This window comes from Rhopalosiphum padi, chromosome 3, assembly GCF_020882245.1.
Source record: "Rhopalosiphum padi isolate XX-2018 chromosome 3, ASM2088224v1, whole genome shotgun sequence".
NCBI lineage: Eukaryota > Metazoa > Arthropoda > Insecta > Hemiptera > Aphididae > Rhopalosiphum > Rhopalosiphum padi.
Window position 1 is genome coordinate 23,725,223 of NC_083599.1, and position 19,899 is coordinate 23,745,121.

Sequence of the window (19,899 nt, forward strand, 5' to 3'; positions counted from 1 at the left end):
ATTATCTTAAAAACAAATCAACAAAAAAAACATACTACAAAATATGTAATTAGATAAATATAATTAATGTAGTAATTCAATCGCCCGCTGTATTTCCAACTAATTATTGATACTTACTTAAAGTACAAGTATCATGATGGTATTTTAACCAATTTTAACAAAAATTAAATTGGTCACACTAATTGTTTTATTTTAAAATTAATTTTTATGATTTAATTTTTTAATCGTATATTCAATGCCTATTATATGAATTTAAGAAATCTATCAAAACCAATAGTTACATAGTTCTTACTTATTAATGTTTAACACATAATATATGCTTTAAAAGGTCTACCGTGCATTTTAATATAATTAATAATTTTAGATTATAAAAACTTTAAAAAATATGATTATTTTCAGAATTGGCAATTAAATAATAATTTTTATTCTTATACTAGTTATCGGATTGCAACGGACGACTGTCACAATGAATAATTATTGCAACGAAAAAGGTTAGACAACGCGTGTGAATAAACTATTTACAATATTTTGGTTGTTTATTTATGGTGTTGTTAGTTCTAGTACCTAATCGGCATATACGACAATATAATTTGAAAGTTTAATTAATTACATTTTTTTTCGCAACTATTATTTTTTTACTCTAATCAATGGCAATTATACACAAAAAAGTATACTAAAAGCAAAAAAACTGTATTAGACTATTTTATTTAAAATTTATTCTTAGTACCTATACATCCAAATTGTGGTAAAAAGAGAAAACAAAAATTCTTTCTGATTTTAGCTATCATACATTTTTTTGTACGTTAATAGACCACTTAAATATATTACAATATATAATAATATACTATAAGGATAAAAATATGATAACAACTGTTCTACATTAATATATATCCGTTCTATTAATTATCGCATTGAAAATGAACGCTATTCATAACTAATCGACTTAAACTTAGTACGCATAAGACGTGTACTGTACTAGTAAACCAAACGACACGCAAATAACAACACACAGATATGACAAAAATTATAAAAATTAATTATTTATTTATTATTTCTATATAAAATATAAAAAGGTACTACCAAACAAAACACACCTTAAAGTTTTGCTATCAGGCGTAACCTATTCATTCACTACTGAAATATCCATAATGCGTTAAATGGCAACTATATAGTTCTATTATATCTCATATTTATTTATAAAATAAATATTTTTTCTCGGTTTTATGAGTTTTTAAAATATCACGTATCTATTATTTTATATTAAAATAATCAATTAAATTTAAATAATAAAATATTAATATTTAATTTTTTTATATTAGATTAGCCACACATTATACATGTTATCATATGTAGTGAAAATATGAAAAACTTATCTTAGTATAATAAAATAAAAATTAATGCTTAAAAGTCTTAATGCTAGTCTTGACGACCAGACGGTTTGAGAAACATCGGTTTTATATCATTCCGTTTTTTGGGTGACACGAGCGCAGTCAGTTTAGCATATTGCACTTTATGCTTTGTAACAGTAACATATTCTACATGATGTTTGTTTTTATTTCTTTGATTATCTTTATTCCGCGAAGAAGATGATTTGCTGTTATTGGGTCTTGATGACATGCTAATTATCTAAAACAAAGTGATAAAATTGCAACCGATTATGTTGTACAAATAAAAAATGGATATGTTTGGTTTATTCTTCACAAATCTAAAAGTTATTTTTTCACGGTTACTATAGTTCCGCCTAAGATATTATAATATTTGGATATGTCTGGTTGTGACTTATGATTCTCGAGTTTGTAATAACTTTAGGCACAGGACGACAGCCAACCAAAGTGTAAATATTTTCAGATGCATTTTGGGTAGCATAAGGCTAAATTTATTATCAAATTGTAATACGGAATAATTAAGATAATATTATGTACAATAAATAAATAAGTTGATATTATTTACGATTTGAAAGGGGCCGATAAACGTATACGGACAATATAAATTACAGTTTTAATCGGAATTAAAAAAAAAATCGAAAATATGCATTATTTAACGGTTGTCTATAAATATATATCGAGTAATAAAAATATTTTTCGTCGGACATTATATTATAATAACTTATAATAATAAATTATTAACAGAGTATAAACTTACAGATTGAAACGAGTGTTGACTGCAAAACTGACACGAACGCAAGCTGCTGATCGACACTCCAAAAATCCAATTCTGCTAAAACATCATGCAATATTAGTAATAATAAATATAATCCTATAGTGAGTAGTGTATTTCATCTAAAAATTTAGATGATATACCTAGAAAACGCCGCGTTGCTGCTTTCGTCGAAAAAGAAAACTGAATAAAACATAACACACAATTATTGTTCCAAACAAACTTTTTAAGTTGTCGGATAACACACTATAAGATCTATCGTACGATCATATCGAGGTGTATGGTTATAATTTAATATTTATATCCAAAACCCATAAACAATACTAATTGGAATTTAGACACGTTGCACCTAACATATACATAATTAAAACGATACAATTTTTTACGAACAATTGTAGTTGCATATATTTTTATTTTTGTGTTTATTTTTAATATTTTTAAAAAAATTAACCGAAATTAGAAACTTGAAAATTTTCATTTGTTAACATAAGATATTAGTAGATGTGTAAAAACCATCAATTGCACTACGACGACGTTCTTCGCATATTATATGTTGGTACAGCCCCTAAAATATTAAAATTTTCGTAACATACACATAATCTCAAAATGATCAAATGTAAATAAAAAACAGTGTTTAAAAAAGAAAAAATATGGCACTTATTTTTATGGACTTCCTTCTTCAATCAATAGCACTTAATATAAATTAAATAACAATATATATAAATATATTATTTCATAACAGTGAAAAAAATTAAATTATGATTAATTTTCTCAAAAAAAAGTGATTTTAATAATTCAAATATATAATTAACATATTGATGTAGTAAAAATTATATTTTAACCTTTTATTTTTAAAGCAATGACCTTAAAATAGAGTAGTAAAATTTTACCAAACTTAAGTACCTAACTAACAAAAACAAATATTTTGAAATATACTGTTTTATAAATGGACTTGATTATAGTTTATGTTAATTTACTTTTCTAGAATTTGAAATTTTAAGCAATATAGCATTTATAATCATAAAAAACTTACAAACAAGTAAACTTTATTTAACTTCTGATTGAAATTTTGGGGATAAAATAAAGTGGTGTTTTAGAACATTTAAAAAATTCGTATACTGCCTTTTAGTAGAATCCATGATTTTTGTAGACAAAAAAAAAGCAATGAATTGTGCCTATTTCATAGTTCTCTTACTTAATATTATTTGTGTTTTTAACAATTTAAAAATGGTAGACTGATACATCAAGGTTGTTTATACAACAATGGGCTTATATCGTAAAGAACAATTAACAAAGTGAAATGTGGTTTATTGCAACGTTTTAAAATCATATCGATAACTTGTCGTTATCGAACATTATATGGATTCTAATGGGGACAAAAATCCCATTTCCAATTTTCAACTGAATATTTAGGTATAGGGATAATATACATGACATGTTAAGCTATGTAAACCAATTTTGAATTAATAATGTAAGGAAAAAATATTTTTATGTTATTTTCAAACCTATTTTGAATGAATATATTGAACATGCAAACAATGTATGCACAAACAATTTTCGTATTCGAACAATTTCCGCGCAAACATATTAGACGCCCCCTACGCCCCGACACCTACTAATTACTATACATCAGAGCGAGTTCCCGGATTTTTATATTATAGACTAAGATTTTTATTCAAAAAATGTATTTCTAATCATATTATATACTTTATTTGAGTAGAATTAAAAAAAGTTATTTATCTCGTGTTTATCAGCTATATGACTATGGACTTTTCCAATTGCAGAATGTCCAATCTCTAAGTCCGTGATGTACCTACATCGTTCCGCGACATTTCAAAGAACGTTCTTTTGTACATCTCCATGTTATACGTTTACATCCGTGATGTTTTATTATATATAATATATGTATATCCTCTCCAACAAATTTTGTTCCCATTTTTGTTGAACTTAATAACTTCCATGTTTTACAAAAAATTATGGTTATATATCACGTATTCACGTCGAAATGTAACTGACACAAAATCTATGGATGTTTCAGTTTATATCGATAATCTTACCATATATATATATATCCTTTAATAATCTAAATATTTTATTATATACGATCTAAATATAAATGAACTATAGCAATTGTTATCTCAGTAATCCTGTAGGCTATTTATTGATGTTTATAATCAGTTTTCACCGAAAATTGAAATTGAAAATAATCTTAATACAAAATCGTTTATTTATATTATCTATACTGGGAAAATAGATATTAAATTTCCTGATGCAGATACGAGGGGAAGGATTGCCTACCAAGTGCCTCTTCATAACACCACGTTATGGTGTATAGACACAAAAAATAAAAAATATAATTAAATTTATAATGTAACATGTTCTTTTACTTAGTTACTTTTAAAAAATGATAAAAATAACAAAGTCACCATATCTAATTTTACTCAAAAGTGTATCTACGTTACAGAAACAAGTATAGCACGTTACATCTTACATTACTACCCAACACTAATTGTCCTATTTTACAAATATGTATAAGAAAATTTGATGAACGGCCACCTCGATCATTAAGATCTAAATGGCATGAACAATATCTATAATTCTATAATATTAATAGATATAATTAATACTAATTATAATTAATAGGGAATCTAAATATACTACTAAACCACATCATGGCCACCAAACTCGGAATCCTAATGAACATTGGCCAGAGCATTCAGGAAAGTGCTTAAAAGAAAGGCTTCATCTGAAAATTTGACATTGAGGCATATTTATGATGAAGAAACAAGAAGGTAAGGTAAGTACATAATTTGGTAACTGTACAATAGGTAGGTACGCGAACTAAAAATATTTTTTTTAGTCCATCTACGACCTACCTACCAATAAATTTTATAAATAAGTATATAGGAGTTATGGGACTAAACACCAAAATCATAAGTATAAAATTATTAAAATTGTAAGTCACAAAAAGTTTATTTTAAAATAAACAAGAGAAACTTGACTCTTAATTTAATAATTAAATATATTTACTCATATTTATTTTGAAAAATTACACATCTTCTCTACATTAGATCAACAGTAAAAGGAAAAATGGTGGATATACTGCAGTGACCAAAACTATCTTGTTCTTGGTTCTTTGTAGGTCCATTACTAATAATTTTACTTTTTGTTTAACCTAATATTTAAAACATTAATAATTATTATTCATCTCATAGATTTTTAAATATAAAAATAAATTAGTAATACTCTTGTCTTTTTCGTTATAAAAACAAATAAATACATTATAACATATAAATAAACATTGACATTTGAAAAGTCTAAGAAATCTTTGTAAACACAGTTTTATTTTCATAGAAATCATGAAACTTCTAGCTCTTATCCTTATTAGAGTGCTGAAACTATCATGCGAGTAGCCAAAAGATCATCTCTGCCATCTCTACCCCATTCTCTGGTTGATTTGGCTAGTATTTTTGATGAAGGACGTTTACATCGGTACTCTTGCTATGGTAAGATCATGTTCAAGGGTTGTTTGCATGATGTGGGTGGCCAAGCAAGCATGATTTTTTCATGCATCCACCTCATTATTGCAATTAGTTTTGGCTAACAATATTGAAGAAGTCCATGTAGATGCCACGTTTAAGGTTGTGCCGTAAAATATGGGTAGTCAGTTGTTAACTGTTCATTGTATGATTAACAATTACGTATGTATAATTTTAATATTATTGAAATTTTGTATTTTATAATCAAAAATACCAGGTAACTCAAAAATAAGAAATTATTTAAAATATATATTACATAATATGATAACCATAAAATATTACATTAGCCTTTATATAGGAACCAAGACAGTAAAACTTGAAATATTTTTTGTGTTTAATCTATACCTATACTTTACTCATTTACTGCCTTATGGAGTGTAAAACAAGAAACACCTACAACTGCCTTTTCAACCTTTTTAAAGACTCATCTGTTGGCCAACCTTAATCCATTCATCATAATAACGGATTATGAAACTGCACCTAGAGATACTCTCACATTTATTTTCCCGACTGCACGATTCACAGGTTATTGGTTTCACCACAACCAAGTAAGTTCATCAATAAAGTTATAATGAAGTAAAATAATATTTACTAAAGACAAAAAAAAACTTACTTAATCTAGTTTACTAGTTAAAAAAATAAACCATTTAAAGACAGTTTGGCAAAATATGAGAAAAAGATTAATTAATACAAATAAATTTGCTTCAAAAGCTCTAAGGATGCTATTTGCATTACCATTGCTACCACCTGGTGATATTCAGCCAGCATTTGACATGGTAAGAATATTTGCTGTGAATCATGGAATGCCGATTCCAAGTTTATTTGATTACTATGAAAAGTAAGAATAAGCATATTTATAATATATTAATATGTTGAAATCTTAAACTGGATTCTTCATTTGAAAATATTTTATTTTGAAGTTTCTATTGTTATAGTAAACTAAAAAAATAATAAATTACAACTATTTTATAATTATTGATACCTACTAATCAATTAAATACTTATATTTAGCTATTGGCTCGGACAAGTGGGATCAAACATTGTTTCAGGCAATGGATTACCTAAATAAATAATCATCTCGAAAGTTTCCACAATACTTTGCGGAACAAATTCAATGTAGCTCACCCTAGGTAAGCATATTTTTTTTAACTTATTCACTAAACACCAACTGCTATTGATAATATTGGATTAATGTTTATAATACAGATCACCTCTCGCCTCATTGTACTTTCTTTGAGTTTTTATGATATAATTTTTATACAGGCTATGACAGGCGCTATACAGGCGGTGGAACTAAAAAAAATGGCCTAATTGGATATTTAAAATCAGGGCCCGCGCCTCCACTTAATTATATTAAACCCCCCTCCCCCAAATAAATTGTTGACATAATACTTTCAACTCTAACTTATAAAAAAAATTGCTTCAGTTACTTAAAAACAACATAAATATTGAATACAAATAAATAAAATACAATTAGTTATGCATTCAAATTATTAATGAAAATTTTATTTAAATTCTAATGAATTTAATTTTACATAAAATTACTACAAAGCCAAACTAAAAACAAAATATACATAGCTCAATTCGTCGACGACGATGAGAAATACCAGTTTTGGTATTTTTAGTTCACTGCTATAATGTCATGATATTTTCTGTATTATATGATAACTTTTAATAATATGGTTTATTGTAGCACAATTATTTTAATACCTATTTATTTATTTATGAAGTCTAATGTTGACCCTATTATTTTCGCCAAGAGGGCCCATACGGCCAGTGCCCTGTCGGACATGTCCAGGTTGCCCGGGTGTTAGATCCGCTACTGTGAGTATGTAAAATATTACAATTTAAAAATTCCGAATTATACATAGCTGTTTTAATCCTATAAATAATTAGAAAAATATTGTTTTATTTTTTTTTAGATATTATGTGTACCTTATTTCATTGGGTCACTTAAGAAACTCAAGAAGTTGTATCTAAATGACAATTTAATATTATACTTTCCTTGTTATTTTACCAAACAATAACTGTAAATTTACTATGTATTTTTAATTTAAGTGTCATGTTGCACAAAATATGATAAAACTAGTTTATTATTTTAAAATGTATATAATTAAGCATAATTTTAATTTGAAAAGTACATAAGGTTCAAAATTAATAAAATATTTTTATAAAATTAGTGAAATGGTATTACTTATAGTTTGACATCTACTATTTTACTGTATAGACTAAACTATGTATAGTGTACAAACAACAAACATATATCAATTAAATTTACTTTTAAATATATTACTGTTTAATAACAGTTAGATAGAATAGATAGAATAGTTAGATTCCTAATTATTAAAAATATTTATGTCATAAATGAGGTCATAATATTAAAAACTTACTTCTTGGAGTGTATTGGTTTGGTAGCACAGTGGAGTAAAATAAATATAATTTCTTGCACAGATGTACATAAAAGAATTTGGTATAATTATAAATGTATAAATTGTTTTTTTTTTATACATGAGACTAAACGTATGAGAGCTTAGATCTTGGCCAAATCTGTTTACAACTCTTTTAACTTAAATGAAGTTTTTTGTTTTATAAACAAGAAAGTTATAAGAAGTTATAAGAAATACATTGGATGAATTAATTTATTATTTAAAATATTTATTACATGCTCATGTCTTTTGAAATACTAATCTATTCATTGTTTAACACATCAGGATATTTTGAAAATTTCAATACCAATTTTAACAAGCCTATACAAGTCAATAAAACTGAGTTAAGTTAAGTTGATAGAAAACATTTTGAAAAGTTTAAAATAAATAGTCAATCTAATATTTTTTCTAACAGTTAAGTTAATTATATGGAAATTTTCAATTAACTTGATAAAAGTTATTTTTTTTAAATATAATATATTGTCAATAATAAATTGCCATTAATATGGTTTGAAATAATGAAATTCATAAATAATATTAAGCCCAGAAAATTGGACAGAAGGTAGGTATTGTAAAAATTAAATAATTTAGTAGGTAATTGAATCAAAAAAATTTACGTGATTTACTGATATCACATCATAATTACACAAAAAATGTAACACAATATTCAATACCTACTGTGATTTGTAAGTCTTGCGTGTGTAGCGAGAACTGAGAACAAAAAGTGACCTCCTACGACTCTTTAGTCTATTGACAATAATATATAATATTATTAGCTGTTTATAAATATAAACATTTTAAATAAGTATAAGCGTAACTTGAAATAGAAATAACTTATTTGGTTACTTATGTCGAAAATATTTTATACCTAATATATTCTTGAGAATTGTACATTTGTGGTTAATACGTTGTACGTTCCACCATAAGACGCTGGCCCACCTTCAAATTATAATATCGAGCAGCACTTTATTTTACCTTCATAACCGCATCGGTGTAAGAATGGAGCGCGTAAAAAATAAAAAAAAAAACACCAATTTAACACGGGCGCTTCCCCGCAGTAAGGCATTTGGCTGGCTTATCATAAAAGAGCGTTATCGTATAGTTAATAAACCATAAATTCCGCCAATTTCGAATTGTAAAATAAACATAAATTATCAATTGAATAAATACTAAATATCAACAATATTGTCGATTGCGCCGACTTTTGTCTGTTAAATTAACTGTGTAATATTATTTTATATTTCAATTTTTATTTTAACACTATTTAATATTATTTATTATTATTATAATATTATTAATATTATATTATATTATAACCTAACTGTGGAGCTAGAAGAAATTACTTTTGATTTAAAAGGTAATATAATGTTTAGTTTTATAAATTCTTTACACTTGGTGAATATAAATTATATGTACTAATGTATGTGGTAGATGATAGTGGATCAAATGAATAGTGTTGTAATGGAGACTGGAGTTCTTAAACATAATTACTTTATTACATATTAATTACAAGAAAAATACAGTTGTTTTTTTTTTATTACAAGATAGAGTTGAAGGACTCGATATTCTATTTATTTCTTTAAAATATTTTATTTATAAAACAAAAACAGTTACAACAGTTGTGTTTGTAACACACTCCATCATAATTCATAAGTAACCATCATGATCAAATGACTGATTCAGTGCTGCCACCACTTTGTTGAATACTTATCACTGAGATAGTAGTCTAATCTTGGTTCATGATAACTTTTATTTCCTACGAAACGCTGTAATACCGATAACTGAAATCGGAAAAAATATGTTATAGTGTTATACGACCATCTTGGATTTTATATTTTTATGTAAACAATAAACATCGAAATTCGAAGACTTCGTTTTTGATTGATCGCGAACGTGCGTATTGTATTCCTATAATAACGATGTACTTCCGGTGTATGCTTACTATGCAAGATTTAAACGATCCACAGTCGAACCCGCAGACGCTCTTATCGTGTGTGAGGGTTATATGCGATGCCTCTGACTATTATCTGTGCGTGTGGAACAGTTTGTATCCGCATGATGCATACTTCGACTTGGCAATGTTGAGTAAAATAAACCATGAATTCGTTGCAGAAGGCAAGTTGGGATTGGAGTTCAAAAAGCCCAAACAATTATTGACGATAAATACCCAATACGTGACATTGCTTAACATGTTTTACCTTGAAATTAAGGATATTCTTGAAGGGAAAAAAGTGTACGTCGAAACACGTCGAGTACCCAAGTTGGTATTTTCTACAAAAGCCGTTATGAATCATTTTGATCCATTGGCTGTCGAGTTTGTATCTGTTGATCGTTTTGATAACCGTCTGTTGAACATGCGAAATTTGACCACACTTACGATGAAAAACTGTGATTTGCCAACGATCCCTGTAGAAATTGGTCATTTACCAATTGAATATCTCGACATATCGGGTAGTAAACTTCCTATCAATCAAGATACCTTTTGGGATTGGATGTCCATGACAGTAATTTGCGGTACATTAGCAACTTTAAGAATTAATTCGATTGGCCTAACAAGATTGCCATTTGAAATAATGTTCCTAAAACGACTAGAAACTTTATTTGCAACCAACAATAAACTGGTAATTTAGTAAATTTATTACTACTTATCTCTAATAATTGTCTTTTTTACAATGCACTTTTATAAACTTTTATGATTTTCTTCTGTTATTTCATTGTCCAATGCACTGATTAACTGTGGGTAGTTATATGATTTTTTATATTATTTTGAAATGCATTGTGTTTTGAATGCATATTTTACTGTTGCATCTACCTATTCGATACTCAATAAGTATTATTATTACTTTAGTATACTTGGTGATATTGTTATAGGTTATAATGATTATTGTGTATTGTACATGAAAGATTATTTTAAAAAAATATTAATTTTGAGAATTTAGGTAAAAATTTAAAAATGCATTATTCTTTATTTTTTATTATTAATCTAAAACTTGGAATTATATGTATTTAAAAATTAATACTATATGATGTAAAGAAAAAGTGATGATATGAATATGCAGTTATAATAATTTTATTTATATTTAATGTAAGTGTTCGATGAGACTATGAAAAAATGTCTATTACTTATATCAGGAAAATCAGTTTGAACTTATAAATATAACTAGTTTACAATAATAAATACTCAAATACATATTTAAAATCAAAACAATTTTTGATTTAAATCATTAATTGCAATATTCTATCAACTCAACTAATGATGACATTATTTTATTAACAATAATAACGATAATATTTACTGTTCATTTTTTTTTTTAAATTTAAATAAAATGTATTTATTTTTTCATATTTATTAGGTTGTTGTGTTAGTTCACTATTAGTTTTTTTTCTCTAACATGTAGAATTTTCTTTCAACAAAACAAATCTAGTATTGTTAGCATTAATATTATAGTGAATTGTGAAATATCAAACATTATCTGTGTTTGTATTTTGACGTGTTTTGACTTTTCAATTTTTATACAAGTTATAAGCATGTAAAATAATGCAATTTAAAAATGATGATATATCTATATCTATAAAAAATTAAAACATTAAAAAAAAATCCAAAATAAAAACAAATAATATATTCAACTTTAATTTTGATGGTAGGTTAATTCGATTTAATATTAAAACAACAAGGCAAGATTAGTTCTACTAAATGCACATCTGATACTTATGTTATATATGGGATAGAAAAACAATACAAATAGACCTCCAATTTAAAAAGTTAGTTAGTAAATTTATAGATTTATCTGATGTTAAATACATGAATCTTCCAAATATGAAAAATCAAACTTGGTATTTACAATTAGTGTTATATGAACATTTAAAAGCACTTGCAAATGTATATAATTTCAGGCTCTTGATTTATAATTCTAAAAAGACAAAAATGAATTAATCTTTTTGTTATTTATTATTATTATGTAAAAACCATGCTTTATTTTATATACAAAATAAATTTAAATACCTCATTGTTTTAATATAATGAATAATTAAAAAAAAATTGTTTTTTTTTCTAGACATATTTGCCTAAAATCATTTGTGAACTTAAGATTCTCAGATCCTTGTTTGTTGCTGACAATAAGTTAGTATACCTTCCTTATTGTTTGTCCAGATTGTATGTCTCAATGGACATATCAAATAACTTAATTATTGGTACAGTTTCACCGAATGATAGTTACTTATATAAATATATTATGGAATTACTAACTATACAAAAAATCGATGTTAAAAATGTTGTACCATCACTTAGTCATTTGTCATTATACAGTTTGATGGATAATTGTGTACCGTTTAAGAGACAAGATATACCTCGTACACTATGGATAAACTTAAATGTAATGGGTCGTTGTGATGTGTGTAAGAGATGGACACAACCAGAATACTGTCGAGTAGGTTTTAAATATATTGTAATACATTCAATACTAGATGGAGACAAGTTAGGACCAGGGCAATTAATGACTTGTAGAAATGAAAAAAATTGTAAAAGATTAGTATAAGCCATATTTATATATATATGAAAGTATAAGTATAATTATTTATTAAATAAGTGGTCAAAAGTAAATTACATATTCGATTATTGCTACTATTCATTGTTTTATCATGAATCCAATAATTAATTAATTGTACTACAACTATAAGCAAATAAAACAATGAAAAAGTTTATTATTGTGAACAATAGTTAATAAATAATTTTTTTTTTTTTTTTTATATTATATATTTTTTTATTAACCATGGTAAATTATCTGATTATATATATTTATATATGTGATATTAAAATAGTGCGCTTTTATTGTATAAAAAGTATGAAGTTTCTTACAAGATATTTTTTAAATTTTTATACAAATATTTTTCTTATTATAATTTAAGATGATAAAAATTGATAATTTTGATAATTATATTCTTTAACAATATTAAAAAAAAAATTAAAAATGTATAACATAATATTATATAGTTGATAATTGTACTAGTTTTGATCGAGGATAGAAAGATGTTGTGTGTAATCAAATGATAACTGTAAATATACTATGTATTTTTAATTTAAATATCATATTATACAGAATATGATAAAATCTAGTTTATTATCTTCAAATGTATATAATTAAGCATAATATTTTAATTTAAAAAGTAAATAATGTTCAAAATTAGTTAAGTATTTTAATAAAATTAGTGAAATGGTATAACCAATAGTTTGATATCTACTATTTTGTTGTATAGACTAAACTGTGTACAATGTACAAATATATTAATTGTAGGTATCAACTTTTAAATATATTACTGTTTTATAATATATTAGATTCATAATTATTAAAAATATTTATGTCGTAAATGAGGCCATATTAAAAAACATACTTATTGTAGTGTATTGGTGTAGTATTGAAGTGAAAGAAATAACATAAAGATAATTTTTTATATGGTTGCACATGGGTAGTATAATTATAAATTTAGAAAACATTTTATCCTTTATATATGAATGCTTAGAGCTAGCCAATAAATCTATTGACAACTTTTTTTAACTTAGTTGGAGATGATATTTTCTGTTTTATAAACACTTATTACAGGGAATAGGTTTAATAAAAATAACTAATTATTTTAAATATTTATTACATGTTAATATCTTTTGAAATACTAAATATTATAAATATTATAATCGCATAACGAATTTAAATATGACTTCGGAAATATATATATAGGTTTATAGGCAAATTAATATAACTGGCAAAACTGCAAAAGATTGATAGGTACTTTTATAAAAAAAATAATAATAATTAATAAATGTGCGTAGTGCGTTTTTGATATTTTGATAATAATATATGTTATGTGCTTATACATTCGGGCGCGCTCCACTCCACAGTCCTTATTAAATTCACATTACTCGACCCGCATGGTATGCATACATAGAATTTTTACCGTCATTCTCATAAACATTGACTTCATATTCAATTGCTGGTAGAAATTGTAGCTCATTATCACTGTCTTTAGCAAATTTTCTATGAGTTTTTTTAAAATAATCTTGCTGGGCAAGTGCCAAGTAGTGGATTCGCACAGTTATTAAATACTAATATGAATGATTAAAGATACAATTTATGAACTATGTTATTATTTATTATTAATTAATTAATAAATAAATACATAACACCAATATTAGTATTAAAAAAAAAATATGATGTTTCACATTTTTGTGAAATATTTCAGACTTCTAACACTATATATGTATATATAAGACGCTTCATTTTCTTAAAAAATATTCAAAAATATGCTTTTACAATGGCAAAAATTGGCATAGCCAAAAACTGATATTAAATATTCTCAATTTATCTACTGATGTTTTTTGTTATTTTTTCTCATTCAAAAAACCCTCCTAAAAAATATGCCGTAGGTATATAAAAAAAAAAAAAGAACATTGTTAAACGAATAAAATCCTCGCTTCGATTAAAATCAGCATAAAAGTAAAAAGAATAAACTACTTAATAAATCTAATTTGTTTATTTGTTATAGCCTTATAAATTATAGGTATTATGCATTATTACATTTACTAATAGATAAATAAAAAAAAATTAAAATTATTTAATTAATATTGGTATTTAACCTAAACTTTAAGTACAACTATATCTAATTCATTTCGATCTAGGATCTATCTCAGAAAACTAATTAATAAGTTTTTGTTGTTTCCAGAATTCTTCTCGGCTGTTCAAAAAACTAATGCCATCTTTCGCCTCGGAGAGTATATAGTTAACTAATACTAAGAGAGTTTTAACTATTTGTACTTATTATTATTATTTGAGTTCATATTATTTTGAAATGTTAACTGTTGCATACGAGAACCTCAAACATTTAAAAAAATACATCAATCAAAAGGCGATCCTAAAAAATTACACACATTTTTATACGTGTTATAAATATATGATTATTGTTTAAGCGTCAGCCAGTTTCTAGTCTAACACTTTTACTTATAGAAATCAATTATTTTAATTGCTTATTTAATATTTATACAATATAATTATTTATAACACATTTTCTGCTGCTTAATATGCGACGTTTTAAAATATTAGAAAAATGTCTACTGTGTCATCTAGAAATAATTATATTACTTGGATTCTTTTGTCAAGTGTTCCAGATATTCCTTGTTAGAAAATTATTTTCAGAATTAACCAAAATGTCTTAAAATGATAAACAATCAGAACTTTTAAACTTAAATTTTAGTGAGATGATGGAAATTGCTTTTTATTATAACAATAACATAATATGTTAGTATAAATATGTTACTATGGTATTATATACTTCAAATTAGGCTTTATAATGATGAAAGTTGAATTCTCATGTCAGGTTTGACAATTAAATCTATTTTTTTTTATCTTTGTGTAATGTCACACATATAACTATATAAGCGGTAGCAAAAGATAAAAATACTATTATTTTATATTATTTATTTTACGAACATTTTTACTGTAACTGACTACTATTTAAATGTGCATGATTAACACAACTTTTTCCCATTGACATTTTTCTTAAATATTTTGATAAAAAACTTATTTTTTGTAGAACCCTTAAGTGACCCTCCACTGGGTGGGTTCCAAGGTTTACAGTTTAATTGTTCTGTATCATAGTGTATTGGTGTTCGTATAATGTATATAATATATAAATAAAAAAAAAGTGGGCAAGTGGGTATCGCTCTGCTGTATAGTAGAGATGGAGAGTACGTCACTGGTCACTATAATGGATGTGTTAAATTTGAATGCAACGACTGATATCATTGTATACGAAAAACGATTCTAAACGGAGATGATTTGTCAGTAAATGGTAATTAGCTATTAGCACTTAATATGATATATCCTGATATATCATATTATTACCTTTATTTAAATTGTAATATATCGTTATTTTACGTGATTTCGTAAAAAATTAAATTTCTTAAGCTCATAAATTTTTTTCTTTAACGACGCTAGAATTATTTTTTACAATTACATAAAGGAAAACTTATGGATAACCTTGTATTAGATTTTTGAACCTTAAGTATAAATCACAAACATTTTATAAAACTCTTATGAATATTATTAATAATTTATAGTATTGAAACATGCAATATTAATCAAATACCTAAAAAAAATCATAATAATAGTATAGTACACAGTAAATATTGCATTATATAGACAAGGGGCTTCGCTACTGCCGTCCAATTTGAGCTCAAAAGACGTAATGTTTTGATAAAATTAAAGTTAGTTTAAGATGTACGATTTTGATTGTGAAAAATATTCTGAACTCTGCAGAAAATTGTCTATAGATCGTATGGAATACTTTTTAAAAATTAAATCTTATATTCTAATAAAGTGGTAATAAAAACTTAAAAATATGAAATTTTTTCAAATCATAATATTAAATTTAAAATTAAAACCGAAATGTTTCGTACGATCTACAGACATTTTTCTGCTGAATTTAAATATTTTTTCAGAATTAAGATCGGACCACATTAACTAATTTTTATTTTGTCAAATCAATAAGTAGGTTGTCGTAAAATTCGTACGAGAGTGGCAACCGTCGATGATCCCAGCAGGAACCCGCTTGCATTTCATTTACACTAATAAGTAATAATCATTTACAACTAACACATAGATCTAGGGTGGCTAAGACATATTTGAGTAAAATAACCTAGAAACCTAATTGTAGCTCAAATTGGAATATCACTGTTGATATTTAAAGGGCGAACATATTATGCTTTCATTATAGTTTTATTTAATACTTTTTAATATTATAATGATAGACATACATTCACTAACATTTATTATTAAGTATTTCCTAAACGTATTTAAATTTTGATTAAAAATTAATAATACTACTATAATTATTATTTTAATTAGTAATACTCCAATAAGTAAATCAAAACAGCATTTTCTTTTTTTCATTTTATTATATAGTCATTTATTATTAACTTTAATAGGTACGTAGATACATATATTTTTAATTAAATACATTTCATTAAACAATGAATTTTATTTTATTTTATTTATAAACTCGTCAACTATACAGCTATATAACTATATAGCTCTAATATATTTCATATTTATTCATAAAATAAATATTTTTTCTTAGTGTTCTGGGGTTAAAAACATCTGATTTATACTATATTATATTAAAAAAAATAATTAAAATATAAAACAATAATTTTTTTAAAAATACCTAATTAAATGTTTGAAGTCATAAAAAATGGTTGAGATTATTGAAATTTACATGGTGAACAAAGTCTTAAATTCTAGTCTTGACGACCAGGCTGTTTGGGAAACGTAGGTTTGATATTCCGCACTTGGTGCGACACGAACACAATCGGCTTATTAGCCGGTTTAAGAGATTGCGCTTTATACTTTTCAACTGTATCCGACTCCATCTGACTTTTGCTCTTATACTTTTTATGATCTTGATCCCGTGAAGAAGACGATTGATCATTGCAGAGTCTTGAAGACAAGCTGGTTATATATAAAACTAACAAAAGTATTTTTTTTACCTGCTAGGTCTCGTGTAGGAACTTACTAAAATAAATATTTTTTCTCGGTGTTATGTGATTTGTATTATTTTATATTAAAATAAATCAATTAAATTCAAATAATAATATATTTATTTTTATTTTTTTTACATTATATATATATGGAGAACTTATCTAAGTATAATAAAATAAAAATTATTTACAACATATTGATACAAACTTTCATGCTAGTCTTGACGACTAGACGGTTTTGGAATCATTGGTTTTAAATCACTCCGCTTTTGAGGTTGCACGAGTGCAGTTGGTTTTTGATATTGCACTTTAGGTTTATTCACGGTTACATATTCCACCTGATGTTTATTTATATTGCTTTTATTATCTTTTGAAGAAGAAGATTGGCTATTATTTGGTCCTGCAGATGACATGTTGTTTGTCTAAAATAAAATGATAAAATCATTTTATTTGTTTTTAACTTGAGCATATTGTATACGAGTCAATCAGAAATAACAGATCGTAATCAACGATATATCTATTATTTCTCTATTCTTTCTATTATTATTATCTATTTATTTCTAATAAAAATTTAGATGATATACCTAGAAAATGCCGCGTCGCTGCTTTCGTCGAAAAAGAAAACTGAATAATACTTAACACACTCTTATTTTTTCAAACAAACGTTTTAAGCTGTCGGCTAACACAATATAACATCAATCGTACGATCACATCGAGGTTTATATAAAATTTGTTTAAATGTCAATAATAATGACGTGGTTAAAGATTTACTATTATTTGTAGATAACAATTACACATTTGGACATGTATTTAAATACAAAATTGATTTGTCTTTATTTTAATCAACGAAAATAATATGTTATAAACCGAACGGCACATCCCAAACAGCTCCCGTTCATTGTTTGCTTAATTCCTAAACGGCTCCCATCGAAAAAAATTTACAAACAATTTAAATTTTTAAATTTTTTTGATATTATATATACACTCGTTTTACATTTTTTTTAACTTATTCTTAATTTTATTCATAATAATATAATATGCTTTTATATATCATTTTTATACATTTTTTTAACTTTAAAATGTAACACAATAAAACGTACTTTTTTATATATTTTTTTTTATAATTTAGTTAGTGTTCACCAATACATTCTTAACTACACCTCTTTTGATACGATCTTAAATCTGTATGAAGTGGGAAAAAGTATGTGTTGTAAAAAACCAGAGCCGTTTGGGTACGTGTTCGTAAAAGCTTTTTTGATGGGAGCCGTTAAGGAATTGACCTTATTTTTTAAACGGGAGCCGAATGGGCTACGTCCTCTGAAACACGTCGTCCTATAACGTTATACATCTACATCATTCGGTTTGGACCTAGCCCATGCGGCCCCACGTTTTTAATGTAACATAATACTATTATACATGAACTCATAATTTATACCTAATTACAAAATTATTTCATATTAAACTATAAGTAGTTAAATTCAAAAATAAATAATAAATGATTTTCACCAAATACGTATTTAGAAGTTATAAGGGTTTTTGATTTTTACACCTCAAGGTATCGACTAAATTAAATTGTCCACAATAAACTATCGTGTAATATCGTAATTTTCTGGTAATGGGTGTGATTCTGACGACACTCATAACACTTTAATTTTAAAGACTGGTACACCAAATATTATAATATTTATAAACCTATATATGCTGAATCACGTACAAAAATACATGGACATAAAGTCCGTTTATAAAAGTTGAACAACAAACCAAAAAAAATATAACGGAAATCCACTATACTTAGGTACCTATAGTAATGAAATTATATAGGTATAACATCAATCGTACGATTGTATTGAGATTTATATTAAACTTATTTAAATGTCAATAATAACGACGTGGTAGCAGATTGACTATAGTATTTGTAGACAACAATTACATATTTGAGTTTGTATTATTCAATCATTATCGAAATAATTTTTGTGATTACATGAAAATTATATTTTGACATTTATGTAGTAATTTAATAAAATAAATATATTCAAATTAATCATAGCCATAAATTTATGAGTCACTATCATTTCGATATGAATTGTATTTGGGGTTCAAGATAATTTTATTTAATTACATATAAAATTCATTTTTCGTTTTTTTTATCAACGAAAATAGTAGGTATGTTTTAAAACGAATGATGTATAGAAGTATAACGTTATAGAACGACGTGTTTCAGAATATTATCTGCGTTTTTAAGGTAGCATAATAC

At 25.5% G+C, this 19,899-nt stretch overlaps 1 protein-coding gene and 1 pseudogene across 1 annotated transcript; both read left to right on the forward strand.

The window, feature by feature from the left end:
- The first annotated feature begins 4,933 nt into the window (after positions 1 to 4,933).
- LOC132924917 (uncharacterized) lies at positions 4,934 to 6,933 on the forward strand (annotated as a pseudogene).
- Positions 6,934 to 9,930: 2,997 nt separating this feature from the next.
- LOC132927069 (uncharacterized) lies at positions 9,931 to 12,707 on the forward strand. The gene is made up of 2 exons (XM_060991517.1): positions 9,931 to 10,743; positions 12,178 to 12,707. The coding sequence occupies exons 1-2, from the start codon at positions 10,042 to 10,044 to the stop codon at positions 12,655 to 12,657; spliced, it is 1,182 nt and encodes a 393-aa protein (XP_060847500.1). The 5' UTR covers positions 9,931 to 10,041; the 3' UTR covers positions 12,658 to 12,707.
- Positions 12,708 to 19,899: the final 7,192 nt, after the last annotated feature.